Raw genomic sequence first — 20,324 nt, 5'->3', positions numbered from 1 at the left:
ATCTACGGCACAAAATGGGCAGACTTTACTTGTTTGAAGAGGACTGGTTACAAGACAGACTTTTCTGATTTATTTAATGGGAAGAGGACTTATTTAGTTTATTTAATCTATTTTTGTTCCCTGGCAAAATTGGATTTGCTGAAATTGTATTTTGCCAAATCTCGATTTGAGACCTGATAGGAAGTATTAAACGCTTAGTTAAATCAATACAAGTTGGTAAGAAGAGCGAGTAATGTTGGTTGAACCGATGAATGAAGGTTGAAAGCAATTTAAATTATGACTTTGTATAAATACTAGATATTAACAGAACATCTACTGCGCAAAATGGGCAGAGTTTACTTGTTTGAGAAGGAGTGGCTTATTCAAAACTAAGATTTATGTAATCTGTTTGTTCCCAGGCAAAATTGGATGTGATGCAATTCCAAATTTCACCACATGATGGTGCCCAATTTTGACTTCATAGGACATATTAAACACTTAGCTTGTTATTATGTTCAAGGTAATCAGATTTGTTTATCATTCTAATGGCCTCTTCAAAACTATTCTGGATTACTACTTTGGATCTATTCTACATTACTTGGCAACAACATACTCTGTAACAGATTAGGCAGTATAATCACATATGTTAACTTGAGAGTGCCCACACTCAATCTACTTATCGTGATGTGTTAAATCAATTACTGTTAGACATTATTTGTCTGATAATCTACCAAATCTTTGAATTGAAGAATTTGTGATTTAATTAATAGCTTGTTCGGGGTAATCAGACTTGTATATAATTCTAATGGCCTTCTTTTGAAAACTATTCTGAATTACAACTTTGGATCTTATATTACTTTGCAACAATCTACTCGGTGACAGATTAGGCAGTATAATCACATATGTTAACTTCAGTGCCCACACTGTATTTATTTATGGTTATTTGTTAAATCAAGTACTGTTAGACATGAAATAGGAAGTGTTTAACATAAATGTTATGGCTACTCACCATTGTAGCTCGCTCCTGGTCAATGATATGAGCCTCTTCTTGCAGTGGAAAACTTGCAGCCAACAAACACCGTGGAACCTAAAGGAATGAAATTAAACATTAACATTTCGCCCGGACCAACATTCACACGTACAACGCAACGCGGCTACACTTCTGCTATTACAAACGTAAATCTCCTTAAACACAACGAGTGTTACTTACCGTGTACGCTCTAGGCAAAATTGGATGTGATGCAATTCCAAATCTATCTGAAACGGCAGTTAAAAGTAGAGTTACATCAAGTTTTCTTTTTTAATCAACACAATCATTTACAACCGTTGACCAGAAAGAATCGTCGAAATTCGACGTCCCCCACAAACGCCACGTCACTCGCTTTTCAGGGCAACAAAAGTACTTCTTTTTAAAAACGATGAGTTGTACTTACCGTGTACGCTCTGGACGGTCCAGTTGCAAGCAGAAAATAAAAATATTTCTCTTGTTAGTCGTATGTTACCATCCGCTGTGTCTTTGTCAACATCGCCGCCATTTTCCTACTTCCTGCTGCGAGCCACGCCCACGGATTTAAATTTGGGCGGAAGCTCTTTCCATTGGCGTCGTTTTCGCGTATAGCAAATCCGATTGGTTGGGAAGGGGGCACGGTTATGCAGCCGAGGAGTCCTGTGATCGGTGGGATGTAAAGTAGGCGTCGACGTCACGTCCGCGTCACGTGACCACGACGTGGCAGACGTCAAATAGCAACCGCTGTTTTGTTTAGTAGACTTACAGTTGTTATGCATTGACATAATGGCGCACACACCAAATAGATTTAAAAAAATTAAATAATTCTTCTGCCCACTCTCTTTTAAACAAGTTAACTCTCCCCGCGGATTTGAATTCCGGCGAAAGTTACGCCCATCGACGTCACGTATGTCACGTGACCACGACGTGGCAGATGTCATATAGCAACCGCTGTTTTGTTTAGTAGATTTACAGTTGTTATGCATTGGCATAATGGTGTGCACTCAAAATAGATTTAAATAAATTAAATATTTCTTCTGCCTACTCCCTTTTAAACAAGTTAACTCTGCCCACGTCCATTGACGTCTTGTCTGCGTCACGTGACCACGACGTAGCGACGTCATATAGTAACCGCTGTTTTGACCAGTAGACTTAGTTATTATGCGTTGACATAATGGCGCACTGGTTAGCATGGCCACCTCTTAAGCATGATGATGCGGGTTCGACGCCTGATCAATGTTAGCATGGAGTGAGCTGAAGTGCATGGCGCTGAAGATTTGAATCTTTGAAATGCGCTGAGGTCTGACATATCAGGCAGAATGGTTTGCCATCACGTTCAACAAAAAATAGAAACTTTCCCACTCTGATTAAAACGTCCTGTGTTCATCTACGTATTTTCGTTTTGCTGTGCATCTTTTCCCTGCCATTTCGAGAGCCCAATTGACACTCATAGTTTAAAGAAATGTGTTTGCCCATCCTACTTTGTGGAATTTCACCACATGCGCTTTTGACCAAAATACCAAATTGAACTCAAGTGAAGCCAACACGCACAACCCCCCCCCCCCCACACACACACACACACACACAAATGTTGATATGAACATAAAAGAGCCGCATGCGGTTCGGGAGTTGCGGCTTGGCCAAACCTGTACTATACAACTTTATTTGTATAAAATTTTCACAACAGCTGTCACACAAACAAAGCGGGAAAAACCGAAGACGTGCGTGTTCCGCCCACGCTGGATTTATTTGCACCTTTGAAAAGACACCGTATTGCCGCAGATGTGGCAAAGAGTACTTTTGGGCATCTGAGACGGAAGGATGTCCAAAGCATCACGTCACCTGCTCTGGTAGGCATGGTGGTGGGACGTTGAGGTCAACCGCTTTGGGGTTGGCTGACTCTTTGATCGCAGGATGCCACACACTTGAAGACAGAAGCAGAAAAGCAGAGCTAAATGCAAAATGTACTCACCGGTGACTCCAATTTTTTTCCCCCCTGAAGAAACAGCTGGACGGGTGGCCCCGGCTGGCCAGTGGGACTCTTGTTATTCTGACCCTTTTTAGTGCGCGTTTGGGGCAACAACCGTTTTTTGTGGCGCTCTCTTCTGGTTCAAAAGTGCCCTGCATGTGAATTTGCTTTTCCTGCCTTCTGATTGGATGAGCGCCGGTGTGACGCGGTGCCTCTGTCACCGTGGCGGGGGGTATACGTTGGCATCGGAGCGTCTGCCAACGTCTGAGACCGGCTGGCAGTGTATCGGAGGTGTCGAGTGCGGTGCCGCTGGAGCTCACTCACCAGCTGGTGTTAGGGCCACAGAATGAAGGCCAAGGAGAAGAATAGAAAGAGAAACAGAAACTTCTCCTCCAATTGTTTGATTTGTCTCTTCTGAGCTTCGATGAATTCTTTCAGCTCTTTGTTCCTCTAGGACGGACAAATGGAAAGTGGCATTCAAAAGCCAGTAAGCGTGCAAGTAAGTGCCGGGCTGGCTTTGGGCCCTTACCTGTTGCGCGCTGTGCAGCAGATCCATTCTCTCTTGGAGGATGCAAGCGTCGCGCTCCCTCAACTCGCACATCAGGGCTCGCTTCCATTGGTCCACGGCGCTCCTAAGCTCTTCTCTCTGATCCGCCGTCAGCACGTCATTCACGCCAGCGTGGCTGGCTTTTTCGCCGTCCGTGGCGGGGCAGTCCCGCTGCGGTAGCGCCTCGTACAACATGGCCTCCAGCTCCAGGATCCTCTGGGCCGCAATCCTCGTCCATCAGTGGTCCGGCGGGAGATTTGAGGGCGGCTTACCTTATGAGCCTGGTCCATGGAACACTTCCTGAAGTCCAACTCTTCATCCAGGTAGCCCTTCTGCTTGCAGAACATATCCTAGCACAGCTCAAGGTCAGAATTGTTGGGGCACATTGCCGGAGTTCCCCTTGGCTGATGTCGCGTGTCTGTCTACCTTCTCACTTTCAATGTCCAACATCTTCTGTTGAAGTGCTGACTTGGTCACTTTGATGTATTCTAACCACTGAGGAAAGGCTGCTGTCACATAAGCAGAATGCGAGAGCGTGCGTGGACGTGCGCGTTACCTTCTCGGCTAGGGTGAGAAGGGTCCTGGCGTGAATCACGACCACCTGCTCCTCGTTGGTGAGATTCTGCAAGAGCCCAAAGGCACAGCGTCAACAAGCTTCTTTCAGCGCAAAGCCTTCCAAAAGTCACATTTGAGCCGCCGAGTCTCGTGGAGTGCGAACATAAGGAGTTCGACATACACTTACGGCGTTATAGCCCAGGATGTCCAGCTTCTTCATCAGATCACTGATGACGATGTCCGGGGGAAAGGCGCAAGGAGCAATGTAAGGTGTTCTGGGACCTCGGGTTAAGGTTAGGGTTGCGAGGGACGCCTTACGTACGCTCACGCCCTCGGCCTCGCAGTAGATCTGCAAAGGGCTGAGGCCGTCTGGGAAACGGACTTGCAGAAACTTCAAGACGGGGGAGCGCCACTCCCTCTCCTGAAAGGCAGAGGCATGCATCCGTCCGTCCGTCCGTCCGTCCGTCCGTCACATCTCTGGCCTCAACACGCTTGTGCGAGTCTTCCCACCTCCAGCTCCAGGATGCGGAACTCAAGCAGTTCGTTTTGGTCTCGGATATCCTGGATGTGCTCTTTCAGACGCGCTTCTTCCGCCTCCATCCGCCTGACCTGAAAAGACAGTCAGACCTCATCTGCGGGGCTTCCCGACAGGTGTGACGCCAAGCGACTCCGCCCAGCGCCTTTCTTTCCGTCACCTTTTCGGCCAACTGCTGATTGCTCTGACGCAGCAGCTGCTTCTCCTCCACCCACTTGACATTCTAGAAGAGACAAACGCGTGGACAGCTTTGGAATGTTGTGTCATTTTCATCCACAAATTCTTTGGTTGACTGGAAAATGACATTTGCTTTTCTCCGCATTTTCCCAGCCACGTTCGGGGGGGGGGGGGGGTTGGTCCAGTAATGCCAGACGGATGAGTGACTGAAGAATGTAGCTATTTTGTCTGAGAAAAAGGTGTGCTCATTGATGAGCTTACCTGTCCTTGTTGCTTCAGCGCTGACTCCAGATCTGCTACTCTGCTTTGATAGTGACCCATTTCTACCATCAGCTTTTCTCTGGTCTGAAAGGAGGAGGAGGGAGGCTCCTCCTCCTCCTTTCAGACCAGAGAACACCCGAGGCTGGGTGAGAACGGGGAGGCTGCGACCCGGCCGGGGGTTGCGGGAAGGGGCGCCACCTTGATCTCCTTCTCGGCGTCGTAGTCCCCTTTCGCTGGTCTGGGCTAGCAGAGCGTAGGCTCGTTGCAGCGCTTGATATTCTTGCGTCAGCTGGCGGTAGCGAAGCTCCGCCTCTTCATGCACACACCAATGCAACACAGCACTAGTACCAGAATCAGTCAGACCGGCGACAAAGCACCCGCGACGCAAAGACGAGTCCGATTCCAGGCTGAAGAGGAATGTTTGGTGCCAATACGCTGGCAGAAATGGCGGGCTACCTCTTCGGGTTCCGTGTCGGGGGTTCTGTCGGTGTGAAAAGACAAGGACGATCCGTCCGAGTCCACCAACACGTCTTCGTCGTAGCCGTAAAATGTTTCGATGACCTGCGGGCGCGGAAGCAAACATCTCTCTGAACAAACTGAAGCGACACCTCACGATGAATCGACGAGAGGAACGATAGCGAGAAAAAGGCCATTTCATCTTGCGCAACACCAAGCAGCCGCAAACAAACAGACTCACCTTGCAGGACCTCACGCTTTGTTCCTCCTCAGAGATTCTCGACGTCGGTATCGTAGCAGCAAATCTCTCTCCTGTCGACACAAATAATCCGCCTTTGAGATTCTTCGGATGCAAAGGGAACGAACGGCTCCGGCGCAGAAACAAACGCGACTCACAATGACATTTCTGACATGAGCTCCTGTCTCCAGAGCCTGAAAAACACGTCACCGGCGATGATTGGAGGGACGCTCGTCTTTTCCAAAAGTGACAACTACAGGGTGTGTCAGGGTTTTCCAGATTATCTTTATCGTATCATTGTGTTGCTTTGACTTTGACTGCGACCTGTAATAAATAATATTATTTATCCCTTATTTATCCCTATCGCTTATCCCTTCCTACACAAAGTCGTAAAACACCCCTTGCTATGTTTTGACTAGAGGTCAAGGGCTTCCTCTATTCAATCCACTCTTACACCCACCCTGTTTCTCTTAATTAAAATGCTCGTGCAGGAGCCGAGAGTCAGACTTCATTCGTACAACGGATGGACTCTCCACCTGCAGGTGTCCAAAAGAACTTACTTGTCTCCCGTGTGGTTCTTGCAAAATAAGTTGGAGCGAGCGCAACTCTAACAGGGTGCATTTTGCCACTAGCTGCCTACGGACAATGACGCCGCGCTCGCGGCTCATGGTTGACGGGCTGAGCAGCCGGGCAAGTCCGTCGTTTTCAGCGCACAGCGAGTGGCAAAGGCGCTGACAAAACGGGAGCTTTGAGCTGCTGAAAACGGCAAAACAAGTCTAAAGCGTGTTCAAACGCGTGCGCACAATGCTCCTGCTTGAAAGGTCGGAATTTAAGGGGCCAATTTTTTGGATGGCGGCCGCCGGCCAAGCTTTGGACGGAAAAGGTTTCCTGGCGACAGCGAGCGAGCGCGGCGCTGCCGTACGTGCACCGAGTCGCCTGCCTGAAGACCTTGGACAAGTCGTCGATGATGTGCCGCTGCTCCACAACTTGAAGGAACTCCATTTCACCGTCCTGCTGGCCGCAACCGCGGTCCAGGTCATTGAGCGAACTAGGCCTTCTCTGTGGAACACAAATGCAGTGGACTCTGTTGGCACGCCGCCGTTGTCCGCGTCGACTTACCAAGCTTGCCATCTCCTCGTTCTCCTGGGTGACAAAGCGCACTTTGTTTTCAAGGCGACACAGCACCAGCGAGAGTTCTTCATTCTTCCTGCTCAGGCGTTTGTTTTTGTACAGGAGTGGCAGAAACTGGCTTTCTGTTTCTCTCAGTCGCTTTAGCTGCAAGCATGAAGTGCGGGATGTGAAAGACGCACAACACGCGGGCCAGAACGTATCCATTCCTTTTGCATCGGTTTGAACGGAATCGTGGCTTTGGCTCCCAATAAAAGACATCTACCAGGCAACCGACTCGCCGCGCCGCTCAACTAATAAGCAAGCGCAATGGGTGCCTCGCTGGATGGCGCGCATCAAACGTAGCGCAAACCTTCAAGCGTGCCGTCAATAAATTACCAGTTCATTGCGCTCTTCAGAAAGCAGGGCGTTTCGATCCTCCAGTTTCCTGATGACTGCGCTGAGCTCAGCGATTTTCAGATGAAACCGTCGCGTGTCCCGATCCTCCTGAGACTGAAAACGCCCCGCAACACACACACACAAGCACTCGTTCAAAGTTCAAAACTGTTTTTGTGCTACCTTCCTCCAGCAACGTACTAAGTCATGCGTACTGCAAGTGTGTGATGAGGTGGCTTACGCAATGAAGAGGATTGCTAGTAGCGGCGTTGACCCCACTTCCAGGGTAGTTTAGGCCCGCCCTTTGGGAATCCCTCAGGGCAGCGATCTGCTGCTCGGCAGCCTGAGTCTGCAGCTGAAGGCGGTGGACGTGGCCGGCCCCAGGGCTTCATCCAAAACACTAACCGCTCTGTCTTTCAGCTTGATCTCATCCGTCTGGATGTACAAACGGGGAGCGCTCAGGCAGGCGGGCAAACTCATTTGCCAGAATTGTGACAAAAACAAAGAGAGCAACCGGCCAATTTTTTTCTTGAATCGACTAGAACACCTTTGCTGTGACAAAAGCGAAGCGAGCAACCGGACATTTTCTTCTTGTGAAATAGAATAGAATAGAATGCCTTAGGTGTCATTGCACTGCAGGTATACAACGAAATTGGGAACATAGCCACGCACCGCGCATCTGATCAGTCCTACCAGTCGGCGGATCTCCCTCTCGCAGTCTCTCTTGGTTCGGCTCAGCTCCTCCCGATGCTGGTGATGAGCCGATCGGAGCTCGGCCGCTCGGGACTGCCAGGCCTGCTGGGCCGCTGCCAGGGCTTCTTCCGCGCTCCTGGTGGAGGCGACACCGCTCGGTCTCCCGACACCGCCGCGTCTCCTCCACCTCCGCCAGCAAAGCGCCCCCCCTCCTCACCTGAGCAGACATTGCGCCACACCGGGCCGTTGAGACCGCAACGGAGCGCCGCGACGCTTACTGGGGACAAGCTACACAATACGGTAGCGGCCGCATCGAAGCCCGACGTGGCGTGCGGATAGTCAGACACGGATAGAGCGGATCACCTTGTCCATGGAGCCGTCCCTCAGGCTGAGGACCAAGGCATTCAGTCGCTGGATCTCTCCATCTTTGATTTTGATCACTCTCATCAGCTCCATTTCATGCTGCCGCAGTAATGTCTCCCTGGTAATGGCTAACTCTTTCTGCTTCTCCTCATGGAGTTTGCTTTTGAGTTCCGTCATGGCGGCGGTGGCACGGTGGTGCTCCGCCCGCAGGTCCTGACTTCTCTCTCTCTCCAGACAGCTGACCTGACATGACTTAGACTTAGACAAACTTTATTGTCATCTTGTCTGCACATGGTGCATACAAAACGAAATTCCGTTGCATACGTCTTACAACAAAGTAGTGATATTGCAGTTGAATAGAAGTAACATATCCTATGAAAATATATATATATACATATATACTATATATATATATATATATATATATATTAAAAATAAGTATAAAGTGCAGCAGTGATAATTATGCAATAGTGCAAGTAGGCAAAACAGTATTCAAGAGTGTGCAGAGGAATGCTAAACCATGTATTAAACTTCTATTTAAAGGGTTTATACAAGTTCAGTAAAGTTGGTAGTGCGAGATAGTGCAAGATAGAGGTCCGTAGTGTCATAAAGTACAGTTCTGTGAATGTGTGATGCAGAGTTCAGTTTAGAGCTCAACAGTTCTAGTGTTCAACAGTCTGATGACAGCAGGGAAAAAGCTGTTGCAGAACCTGGTGGACCTGCAGCGGATGCTGCAAACCTCTTCCCAGAGGGCAGCAGGGAGAACAGTCCATGGTGGGGGTGTGATGGGTCATTGATGATGTTACGGGCACGGGACATGCAGCGCTGAGATGAAATGTCCTGAATGGAGGGAAGAGGAGCCCCTATGATCCTCTCTGCTGTCCTCACCACTCTCCTCACGTTCTTCCAATCGGAGGCGGTGCAGCCTCCACACCACACAGAGAGACAGCTTGTCAGAATGCTCTCTATGGTGCTCCTGTAGAACGTCCTCATGATGGGTGGGGGCAGGTGGGCTCTCCTCATCCTCCGCAGGAAGTACAAGCGCTTCTGTGCCCTCTTGACCAGTGCCGTAGTGTTCATAGTCCAGGTGAGGTCTTCTGTGATGTGGACCCCCAGGAATTTGGTGGTGCTGACCACCTCCACAGCTGAGCTGTTGATGATCAGTGGAGCGTGGTGAGGCTGTTTTTTCCTGAAGTCGACGATGATCTCCTTCATCTTCTCCTCATTCAGGATCAGGCTGTTTTCTCTGCACCAGCCCACCAGCTGCTCCACCTCCTCTCTGTAGTCCAGGTCGTTGTTGTCTCTGATGAGCCCCACCACCGTTGTGTCGTCTGCTGACTTCACGATGTGATTGGTGGTGAACCTGAGGACGCAGTCGTGTGTCATCAGGGTGCACAGCAGGGGGCTCAGGACGCAGCCCTGAAGGGAGCCTGTGCTGAGGGTGATGACATCAGAGGTGTTCTGTCCGACCCGGACTGACTGAGGTCTGTTGGTGAGGAAGTCTAGCAGCCAGTTGCGAATGGGGGTGTTGAAGCCCAGGTGTTCCAATTTTCCTACCAGATGCTGTGGGATGATGGTGTTAAACGCTGAGCTGAAGTCCAGGAACAGCCTCCGCACATGGGTGTTCTTCTCCTCCAGGTGAGCCAGGCTCAGGTGAAGAACGGAGGAGATGGCGTCCTGAGTGGAGCGGTTTTGCCGGTCGGCAAACTGGAACGGGTCAAATAATAGGGGGAGTCTGGAAACGATGTGACCTTTAAGCAGCCTTTCGAAGCACTTCATCATAACCGGAGTCAGTGCAACAGGCCGGTAATCATTAAATGAGGTGATTTGAGGTTTCTTCGGCACCGGAATGATGGAGGCAGTCTTAAAGCACGCCGGCACTGTGGCTTGGCCCAGCGAGGTGTTAAAAATGTCTGTGATGACCCCAGCCAGATGACTTGCACATTCCCTGAACACACGCCCAGGAATGTTGTCGGGGCCAGGGGCCTTACAGGGGTTGACTCTCCTCAGGGTCTTCAACACATCGGCGGAGTCAAGGCAGAGTACCTCCTCTTCCTGATGGGGGACAGTTTTAACTGCTGGAGTGCCTTTTAGTGCCTCGAACCTCCCAAAGAAGTTATTTAGACCATTTAGAAAGTCAGCATCAACTACACCCACCGGGGGGGGGGGAGGGTGAGTTGTAGTCTGTAATCGCCCGTATGCCTTGCCACATACTCCTGATGTTTTTGACGTCGTGGAAACGATCCTGAAATTTTCGACTGCGGTCTCGCTTCGCTATCCTGATGGCACGGTTCAAGTTGGCTCTCGCTGTCCTCAGTGTCTCCTTGTCGCCAGACTTGAAGGCAGAGTTCCGCGCTCGTAGCGTTTGACGTACCTCCTCAGTCATCCAGGGTCGTTGGTTGCTCCGGGTGATGATATTCTTAGTGGTGCTGACGTCCTCGGTGCATTTGTTGATGTAGGCTGACACAGTCATGGCACACGCATGTCTAATCTACATCGGGAAAACTGGGAGGGAGGGAGGCAGGCAGGGAGGCAGGCAGGGAGGCAGGCAGGCAGTGTCTGTCTGTTGAGGTTTTCACCTTGTTCTTCTCCTGCTGAAGTTCTAACTGGACGTCCATCAGTTTGGTTCTCAGCTCGTCATTGGCGGCCTGAAGGGCGTCCGTTCGCTCCGCCTTGGCCCGCCCTGCCGGAGCTCGTTTGGACATCTCTTACTCGAGTCTCGCCCGGTCGTCAGTCAGAGATCACAACATTTGTACCTGGAGAGCACAAACGCAGCGCTGTTTTCCACTGGCTTCGAACTCAACTTCAATCGGTACCGTAACTTACAACATCATAAACATAGAACTAGCTTGACTTATTCATTGAATAAATGCATTTGGTTCTTCAAAACTGCATCACGCAACATAGCGTGACCGAGACGGCCGTTATCCACCTGCGTGAAGTTATTTGGTGAAATGAATGAGATGTTTAAGACACCATCGTTCTGTCTCTATGTAGATGAAGGTAAATAATCGATTGCTGAAGGTCCAAAGGTGTTGTGATAAACAAATAAACATATTAGTGATTAGTGACATATTTGTGATAAACATATTAGGCAGGATAATCACATATGTTAACGTGACTGCCCACACTGTATTTATTTATGGTTATTTGTTAAATCGAGTACTGTTAGACATGAAATAGGAAGTGTTTAACATAAATGGAAGACGAAAGGGGTACTCACCATTGTAGCTCCTGCTGGTCAATGATACGAGCCTCTTCTTGCAGTGGAAAACATACAGCCAACAAACACCGTGGAACCTAAAGGAATGAAATTAAACATTAACATTTAGCCTCAACCAACATTCACAGATACAACGCAACGCAAACTACACAAACGTAAATCTTTTTAAACACAATGAGTTGTACTTACCGTGTACGCTCTAGACGGTCCACTTGCAAGCGGAAAATAAAGATATTTCTGTTGATAATCGTCGTGTTTGTATCCGGTGTCTCGCTCAAGGCCATTGCGCCCACAGATTTGAATTTTGGCGAGAGTTCAGCCTATTGACGTCATTTCCGCGGTGTAATACCCGCATATCTGAAACGGCAAAGTTAAAAGTAGAGTTAAATAAAGTTTTTAGTCAACGCAATAATTTACAACCGTTGACCAGTCGAAATAATCGTCGAAATTTGGCGTCTGTGGCTGGAAGCAGACGCCGAGTTCGACATTCCTCCCAAACGCCACACTCCCTCGCTTTTCAGGGCTAAAAAAAAACAGTTGTAATTACCTTGTACGCTCTAGACGGTCAAGTTGCAAGCTGAAAACAAAAATATTTGCCTTGTTAGTCATCGTGTTACTAACAGCTGTGTCTTGTTTGCCAGAACTGCCGCTTTCCTACTTCCTGTTGCAAGCCACGCCCACGGATTATAATTTTGCCGTGAGTTCCGCCTATTGACGTCATGTCCGCGTCACATGACTGCGACGTAATATTATCTAAAACTGTTTGTGCGGTATTGTGTTGTTCTGTGCGGTATTGTGTTATTCTGTGCGGCGTCGTGTTGTTCTGTGCGGCGTCGTGTTGTTCAGTGCGACGTCGTGTTGTTCAGTGCGGCATGGTGTTGTTCAGTGCGGCATGGTGTTGTTCAGTGCGGCATGGTGTTGTTCAGTGCGGCATAATGTTGTTCAGTGCGGCATAGTGTTGTTCAGTGCGGCATGGTGTTGTTCAGTGCGGCATGGTGTTGTTCAGTGCGGCATGGTGTTGTTCAGTGCGGCATAATGTTGTTCAGTGCGGCATGGTGTTGTTCAGTGCGGGATGGTGTTGTTCAGTGCAGGATGGTGTTGTTCAGTGCGGCATGGTGTTGTTCAATGCGGCATGGTGTTGTTCAGTGCGGGATGGTGTTGTTCAGTGCGGCATGGTGTTGTTCAGTGCGGCATAATGTTGTTCAGTGCGGCATGGTGTTGTTCAGTGCGGCATGGTGTTGTTCAGTGCGGCATGGTGTTGTTCAGTGCGGCATGGTGTTGTTCAGTGCGGAATGGTGTTGTTCAGTGCGGCATGGTGTTGTTCAGTCCGGGATGGTGTTGTTCAATGCGGGATCGTGTTGTTCAGTGCGGGGTGGTGTTGTTCAGTGCGGGATGGTGTTGTTCAGTGCGGCATGCTGTTGTTCAATGCGGCATGGTGTTGTTCAGTGCGGGATGGTGTTGTTCATTGCGGCATGGTGTTGTTCAGTGCGGCATGGTGTTGTTCAGTGCGGCATGGTGTTGTTCAGTGCGGCATGGTGTTGTTCAGTGCGGCATAATGTTGTTCAGTGCGGCATGGTGTTGTTCAGTGTGGAAAGGTGTTGTTCAGTGCAGGATGGTGTTGTTCAGTGCGGCATGGTGTTGTTCAATGCAGGATCGTGTTGTTCAGTGCAGCATAATGTTGTTCAGTGCAGCATGGTGTTGTTCAGTGCGGCATGGTGTTGTTCAATGCGGCATGGTGTTGTTCACTGCGGGATGGTGTTGTTCAATGCGGGATCGTGTTGTTCAGTGCGGCATAATGTTGTTCAGTGCAGCATGGTGTTGTTCAGTGCGGCATGGTGTTGTTCAGTGCGACATAATGTTGTTCAGTGCGGCATAATGTTGTTCAGTGCGGCATAATGTTGTTCAGTGCGGCATGGTGTTGTTCAGTGCGGCATGGTGTTGTTCAGTGCGGCATGGTGTTGTTCAGTGCAGGATGGTGTTGTTCAGTGCGGCATGGTGTTGTTCAATGCGGCATGGTGTTGTTCAGTGCGGGATGGTGTTGTTCAGTGCAGGATGGTGTTGTTCAGTGCGGCATGGTGTTGTTCAGTGCGGAATGGTGTTGTTCAGTGCGGCATGGTGTTGTTCAGTGCGGCATGGTGTTGTTCAGTGCAGGATGGTGTTGTTCAATGCGGGATCGTGTTGTTCAGTGCGGCATGGTGTTGTTCAGTGCGGCATGGTGTTGTTCAGTGCGGCATAATGTTGTTCAGTGCGGCATGGTGTTGTTCAGTGCGGCATGGTGTTGTTCAGTGCGGCATGGTGTTGTTCAGTGCGGCATGGTGTTGTTCAGTGCGGCATAATGTTGTCCAGTGCGCCATAATGTTGTTCAGTGCGGCATGGTGTTGTTTAGTGCGGGATGGTGTTGTTCAGTGCAGGATGGTGTTGTTCAGTGCGGCATGGTGTTGTTCAATGCGGCATGGTGTTGTTCAGTGCGGGATGGTGTTGTTCAGTGCGGCATGGTGTTGTTCAGTGCGGCATAATGTTGTTCAGTGCGGCATGGTGTTGTTCAGTGCGGCATGGTGTTGTTCAGTGCGGCATGGTGTTGTTCAGTGCGGCATGGTGTTGTTCAGTGCGGAATGGTGTTGTTCAGTGCGGCATGGTGTTGTTCAGTGCGGGATGGTGTTGTTCAATGCGGGATCGTGTTGTTCAGTGCGGGGTGGTGTTGTTCAGTGCAGGATGGTGTTGTTCAGTGCAGGATGGTGTTGTTCAGTGCGGCATGGTGTTGTTCAATGCAGGATCGTGTTGTTCAGTGCAGCATAATGTTGTTCAGTGCAGCATGGTGTTGTTCAGTGCGGCATGGTGTTGTTCAATGCGGCATGGTGTTGTTCAGTGCGGGATGGTGTTGTTCAGTGCGGCATGGTGTTTTTCAGTGCGGCATAATGTTGTTCAGTGCGGCATGGTGTTGTTCAGTGCGGCATGGTGTTGTTCAGTGGAGGATGGTGTTGTTCAGTGCGGCATGGTGTTGTTCAATGCAGGATCGTGTTGTTCAGTGCAGCATAATGTTGTTCAGTGCAGCATGGTGTTGTTCAATGCGGCATGGTGTTGTTCACTGCGGGATGGTGTTGTTCAATGCGGGATGGTGTTGTTCAATGCGGGATCGTGTTGTTCAGTGCGGCATGGTGTTGTTCAGTGCGGCATGGTGTTGTTCAGTGCGACATAATGTTGTTTAGTGCGGCATAATGTTGTTCAGTGCGGCATAATGTTGTTCAGTGCGGCATGGTGTTGTTCAGTGCGGCATGGTGTTGTTCAGTGCGGCATGGTGTTGTTCAGTGCAGGATGGTGTTGTTCAGTGCGGCATGGTGTTGTTTAATGCGGCATGGTGTTGTTCAGTGCGGGATGGTGTTGCGGCATGGTGTTGTTCAGTGCGGCATGGTGTTGTTCAGTGCGGCATAATGTTGTTCAGTGCGGCATGGTGTTGTTCAGTGCGGCATGGTGTTGTTCAGTGCGGCATGGTGTTGTTCAGTGCGGCATGGTGTTGTCCAGTGCGGCATAATGTTGTCCAGTGCGCCATAATGTTGTTCAGTGCGGCATGGTGTTGTTTAGTGCGGGATGGTGTTGTTCAGTGCAGGATGGTGTTGTTCAGTGCGGCATGGTGTTGTTCAATGCGGCATGGTGTTGTTCAGTGCGGCATGGTGTTGTTCAGTGCGGCATGGTGTTGTTCAGTGCGGCATAATGTTGTTCAGTGCGGCATGGTGTTGTTCAGTGCGGCATGGTGTTGTTCAGTGCGGCATGGTGTTGTTCAGTGCGGCATGGTGTTGTTCAGTGCGGAATGGTGTTGTTCAGTGCGGCATGGTGTTGTTCAGTGCGGGATGGTGTTCAATGCGGGATCGTGTTGTTCAGTGCGGGGTGGTGTTGTTCAGTGCAGGATGGTGTTGTTCAGTGCAGGATGGTGTTGTTCAGTGCGGCATGGTGTTGTTCAATGCAGGATCGTGTTGTTCAGTGCAGCATAATGTTGTTCAGTGCGGCATGGTGTTGTTCAGTGCGGGATGGTGTTCAATGCGGGATCGTGTTGTTCAGTGCGGGGTGGTGTTGTTCAGTGCAGGATGGTGTTGTTCAGTGCAGGATGGTGTTGTTCAGTGCGGCATGGTGTTGTTCAATGCAGGATCGTGTTGTTCAGTGCGGCATAATGTTGTTCAGTGCAGCATGGTGTTGTTCAGTGCGGCATGGTGTTGTTCAGTGCGGCATGGTGTTGTTCAGTGCGGCGTAATGTTGTTCAGTGCGGCATGGTGTTGTTCAGTGCGGAATGGTGTTGTTCAGTGCGGGATGGTGTTGTTCAGTGCGGCATGGTGTTCAATGCGGAATGGTGTTGTTCAGTGCAGGATGGTGTTGTTCAGTGCGGCATGGTGTTGTTCAGTGCGGGATCGTGTTGTTCAGTGCAGGATGGTGTTGTTCAGTGCGGCATGGTGTTGCTCAGTGCGGCATGGTGTTGTTCAGTGCGGGATGGTGTTGTTCATTGCGGCATGGTGTTGTTCAGTGCGGCATGGTGTTGTTCAGTGCGGCATGGTGTTGTTCAGTGCGGCATAATGTTGTTCAGTGCGCCATAATGTTGTTCAGTGCGGCATGGTGTTGTTCAGTGCGGGATGGTGTTGTTCAGTGCAGGATGGTGTTGTTCAGTGCGGCATGGTGTTGTTCAGTGCGGCATAATGTTGTTCAGTGCGGCATAATGTTGTTCAGTGCGGCATAATGTTGTTCAGTGCGGGATGGTGTTGTTCATTGCGGCATGGTGTTGTTCAGTGCGGCATGGTGTTGTTCAGTGCGGCATGGTGTTGTTCAGTGCGGGATGGCTTTGTTCAGTGCAGGATGGTGTTGTTCAGTGCGGCATGGTGTTGTTCAGTGCGGCATGGTGTTGTTCATTTCGGCATAATGTTGTTCAGTGCGGCATAATGTTGTTTAGTGCGGCATGGTGTTGTTCAGTGCGGGATGGTGTTGTTCAGTGCGTTATAATGTTGTTCAGTGCGGCATGGTGTTGTTCAGTGCGGCATGGTGTTGTTCAGTGCGGCATGGTGTTGTTCAGTGCGGCATAATGTTGTTCAGTGCGGCATAATGTTGTTCAGTGCGGCATGGTGTTGTTCAGTGCGGGATGGTGTTGTTCAGTGCGGGATGGTGTTGTTCAGTGCGGCATGGTGTTCAATGCGGAATGGTGTTGTTCAGTGCAGGATGGTGTTGTTCAGTGCGGCATGGTGTTGTTCAGTGCGGCATAATGTTGTTCAGTGCGGCATGGTGTTGTTCAGTGCGGCATGGTGTTGTTCAGTGCGGCATGGTGTTGTTGAGTGCGGCATAATGTTGTTCAGTGCGGCATGGTGTTGTTCAGTGCGGCATGGTGTTGTTCAGTGCGGCATAATGTTCAGTGCGGCATAATGTTGTTCAGTGCGGCATGGTGTTGTTCAGTGCGGGATGGTGTTGTTCAGTGCAGGATGGTGTTGTTCAGTGCGGCATGGTGTTCAGTGCGGGATGGTGTCTTTCAGTGCGGCATGGTGTCGTTCAGTGCGGCATGGTGTCTTTCAGTGCGGCATGGTGTCGTTCAGTGAGGCATGGTGTTGTTCAGTGCGGCATGGTGTTGTTTAGTGCGGCATGGTGTTGTTCAGTGCGGGATGGTGTTGTTCAGTGTGGCATGGTGTTCAGTGCGGCATGGTGTTGTTCAGTGCGGTATCGTGTTGTTCAGTGCGGTATCGTGTTTCTCAGTGCGGTATCGTGTTGTTCAGTGCAGTATCGTTGTGTTGTTCGTATTGTGTTTAACACTTAGCCTCTAACACTTAGCCTCTAACACTTAGCCTCTAGCATCTAGAAGGTAAATAAATAGGAAGGAAGGACTCACCGGTGACGTCTTCGCCCACGTCCAAGCGTTGTACTTTGTATTTTCATCCTTCTGACAGTGGAAAACATAGCCAACAAACACCGTGGAACCTAAACGAATGAAAGAAAACTATCATTTGGCCACAACCAACATTCACAGATACAACACAATGTGACGTGCGGGGTTGAGGTTAAAGGTTGAGTGAAGGGCCCTCGTTTTAAACTACTTTTTTGAAAAGGATTGGGAACAAGTAAGACGTATTTAATTTATTTAATGGGAAGTAGTAAGAGCTATTGAATTTAATCTATGTATTATATTCTATTGTATTGTATTCTGTTGTATTCTTTTGGATTGTATTCACACTAACCCCACTAAAACTTCAGCCCACAAAAACTCGCCTCTGGCGCCTAGCCTCTGGCACTTAGCCTCTAACACTTAGCCTTTAACACTTAGCCTTTAACACTTAGCCTTTAACACTTAGCCTAGAAGGTGAATAAATAGGGTTAAAGGTTGAGTGAAGGGACCTCGTTTTAAACGACTTTTTTGTAAAGGAGTGGGAACAAGTAAGACGTATTTAATTTATTTAATGGGAAGTAGTAAGACTTATTAAATTTATTTAATCTACTTTTCTTCCCAGGCAAAATTTGATGTGCTGCAATTCCAAATTTCCAAAGTGAATGAAGGAATGAAGTCCTTTAAATTATGATTTTGTATAAATACTAGGCATTAACACAAAATCGACGGCACAAAATGGGCAGACTTTACTTGTTTGAAAAGGACTGGTTACAAGACAGACTTTTTTAATTTATTTAATGGGAAGAAGACTTATTTAGTTTAATTGATCTATTTTTGTTCCCTGGCAAAATTCGATTTGCTGCAATTCCAAATTTCCAAAGTGAATGAAGGAAAGAAGTCGTTTAAATTATGATTTTGTTTAAATACTAGGCATAGACACAAAATCTACGGCACAAAATGGGCAGACTTTACTTGTTTGAAGAGGACTGGTTACAAGACAGACTTTTCTGATTTATTTAATGGGAAGAAGACTTATTTAGTTTATTTAATCTATTTTTGTTCCCTGGCAAAATTGGATTTGCTGAAATTGTATTTTGCCAAATCTTGCCTTGAGACCTGATAGGAAGTATTAAACGCTTAGTTAAATCAATACAAGTTGGTAATAAGAGCGAGTAATGTTGGTTGAACCGATGAATGAAGGTTGAAAGCAATTTAAATTATGACTTTGTATAAATACTAGATATTAACAGAACATCTACTGCGCGAAATGGGCAGAGTTTACTTGTTTGAGAAGGAGTGGCTTATTCAAAACTAAGATTTATTTAATCTGTTTGTTCCCAGGCAAAATTGGATGTGATGCAATTCCAAATTTCACCACATGATGGTGCCCAATTTTGACTTCATAGGACATATTAAACACTTAGCTTGTTATTATGTTCAAGGTAATCAGATTTGTTTATTATTCTAATGGCCTCTTCAAAACTATTCTGGATTACTACTTTGGATCTATTCTACATTACTTGGCAACAACATACTCTGTAACAGATTAGGCAGTATAATCATATCTGTTAACTTGAGAGTGCCCACACTCAATCTACTTATCGTGATGTGTTAAATCAATTACTGTTAGACATTATTTGTCTGATAATCTACCAAATCTTTGAATTGAAGAATTTGTGATTTAATTAATAGCTTGTTGTTATGTTAAGGGTAATCAGACTTGTATATAATTCTAATGGCCTTCTTTTGAAAACTATTCTGAATTACAACTTTGGATCTTATATTACTTTGCAACAATCTACTCCGTGACAGATTAGGCAGTATAATCACATATGTTAACTTCAGTGCCCACACTGTATTTATTTATGGTTATTTGTTAAATCAAGTACTGTTAGACATGAAATAGGAAGTGTTTAACATAAATGTTATGGCTACTCACCATTGTAGCTCGCTCCTGGTCAATGATACGAGCCTCTTCTTGCAGTGGAAAACTTGCAGCCAACAAACACCGTGGAACCTAAAGGAATGAAATTAAACATTAACATTTCGCCTCGACCAATTTTCACACGTACAACGCAACGCGGCTACACTTCTGCTATTACAAACGTAAATCTCCTTAAACACAATGAGTGTTACTTACCGTGTACGCTCTAGACGGTCCAGTTGCAAGCAGAAAATAAAGATATTTCTGTTGATAATCGTCGCTGCTCAGTGGCTCACGGCCATCGCGCCAACAGATTTGAATTTTGGCGGAGGTTCGGGCAATTACGTCATATCCACGGCACATGACTGCGACGTAATACCCGCTTATCTGAAACGGCAGTTAAAAGTAGAGTTACATCAAGTTTTCTTGGAACCTAAACGAATGAAAGAAAACTATCATTTGGCCACAACCAACATTCACAGATACAACACAACGTGCGGGGTTGGGGTTAAAGATTGAGTGAAGGGCCCTCGTTTTAAACTACTGTTTTGAAAAGGAGTGGGAACAAGTAAGACGTATTTAATTTATTTAATGGGAAGTAGTAAGACTTATTAAATTTATTTAATCTACTTTTCTTCCCAGGCAAAATTTGATGTGCTGCAATTCCAAATTTCCAAAGTGAATGAAGGAATGAAGTCCTTTAAATTATGATTTTGTATAAATACTAGGCATTAACACAAAATCGACGGCACAAAATGGGCAGACTTTACTTGTTTGAAAAGGACTGGTTACAAGACAGACTTTTTTAATTTATTTAATGGGAAGAAGACTTATTTAGTTTAATTGATCTATTTTTGTTCCCTGCCAAAATTCGATTTGCTGCAATTCCAAATTTCCAAAGTGAATGAAGGAAAGAAGTCGTTTAAATTATGATTTTGTTTAAATACTAGGCATAGACACAAAATCTACGGCACAAAATGGGCAGACTTTACTTGTTTGAAGAGGACTGGTTACAAGACAGACTTTTCTGATTTATTTAATGGGAAGAGG

General features: G+C 47.7%; 1 protein-coding gene and 1 long non-coding RNA gene across 2 annotated transcripts; both read right to left on the bottom strand.

The window, feature by feature from the left end:
• Positions 1–4,183: 4,183 nt before the first annotated feature.
• On the bottom strand, positions 4,184–4,809 carry LOC148377814 (janus kinase and microtubule-interacting protein 3-like). The gene is made up of 3 exons (XM_088368123.1): positions 4,752–4,809; positions 4,567–4,665; positions 4,184–4,477 (listed from the first exon to the last, which is right to left on the bottom strand). The coding sequence occupies exons 2-3, from the start codon at positions 4,654–4,656 to the stop codon at positions 4,184–4,186; spliced, it is 384 nt and encodes a 127-aa protein (XP_088224249.1). The 5' UTR covers positions 4,657–4,665; positions 4,752–4,809.
• Positions 4,810–5,189: 380 nt separating this feature from the next.
• Positions 5,190–19,595, bottom strand: LOC148377813 (uncharacterized). Its single transcript, XR_015856409.1, has 4 exons — positions 19,491–19,595; positions 19,290–19,367; positions 17,357–17,445; positions 5,190–5,370 (listed from the first exon to the last, which is right to left on the bottom strand). It is a non-coding gene; the product is annotated as an uncharacterized LOC148377813 (long non-coding RNA).
• Positions 19,596–20,324: the final 729 nt, after the last annotated feature.

The sequence above is a fragment of the Syngnathus floridae genome, unplaced genomic scaffold (assembly GCF_059516105.1).
Source record: "Syngnathus floridae isolate MCC-2025c unplaced genomic scaffold, RoL_Sflo_1.0 HiC_scaffold_84, whole genome shotgun sequence".
Classification (NCBI taxonomy): domain Eukaryota; kingdom Metazoa; phylum Chordata; class Actinopteri; order Syngnathiformes; family Syngnathidae; genus Syngnathus; species Syngnathus floridae.
This window is presented reverse-complemented; position numbering and strand designations above follow the sequence as displayed.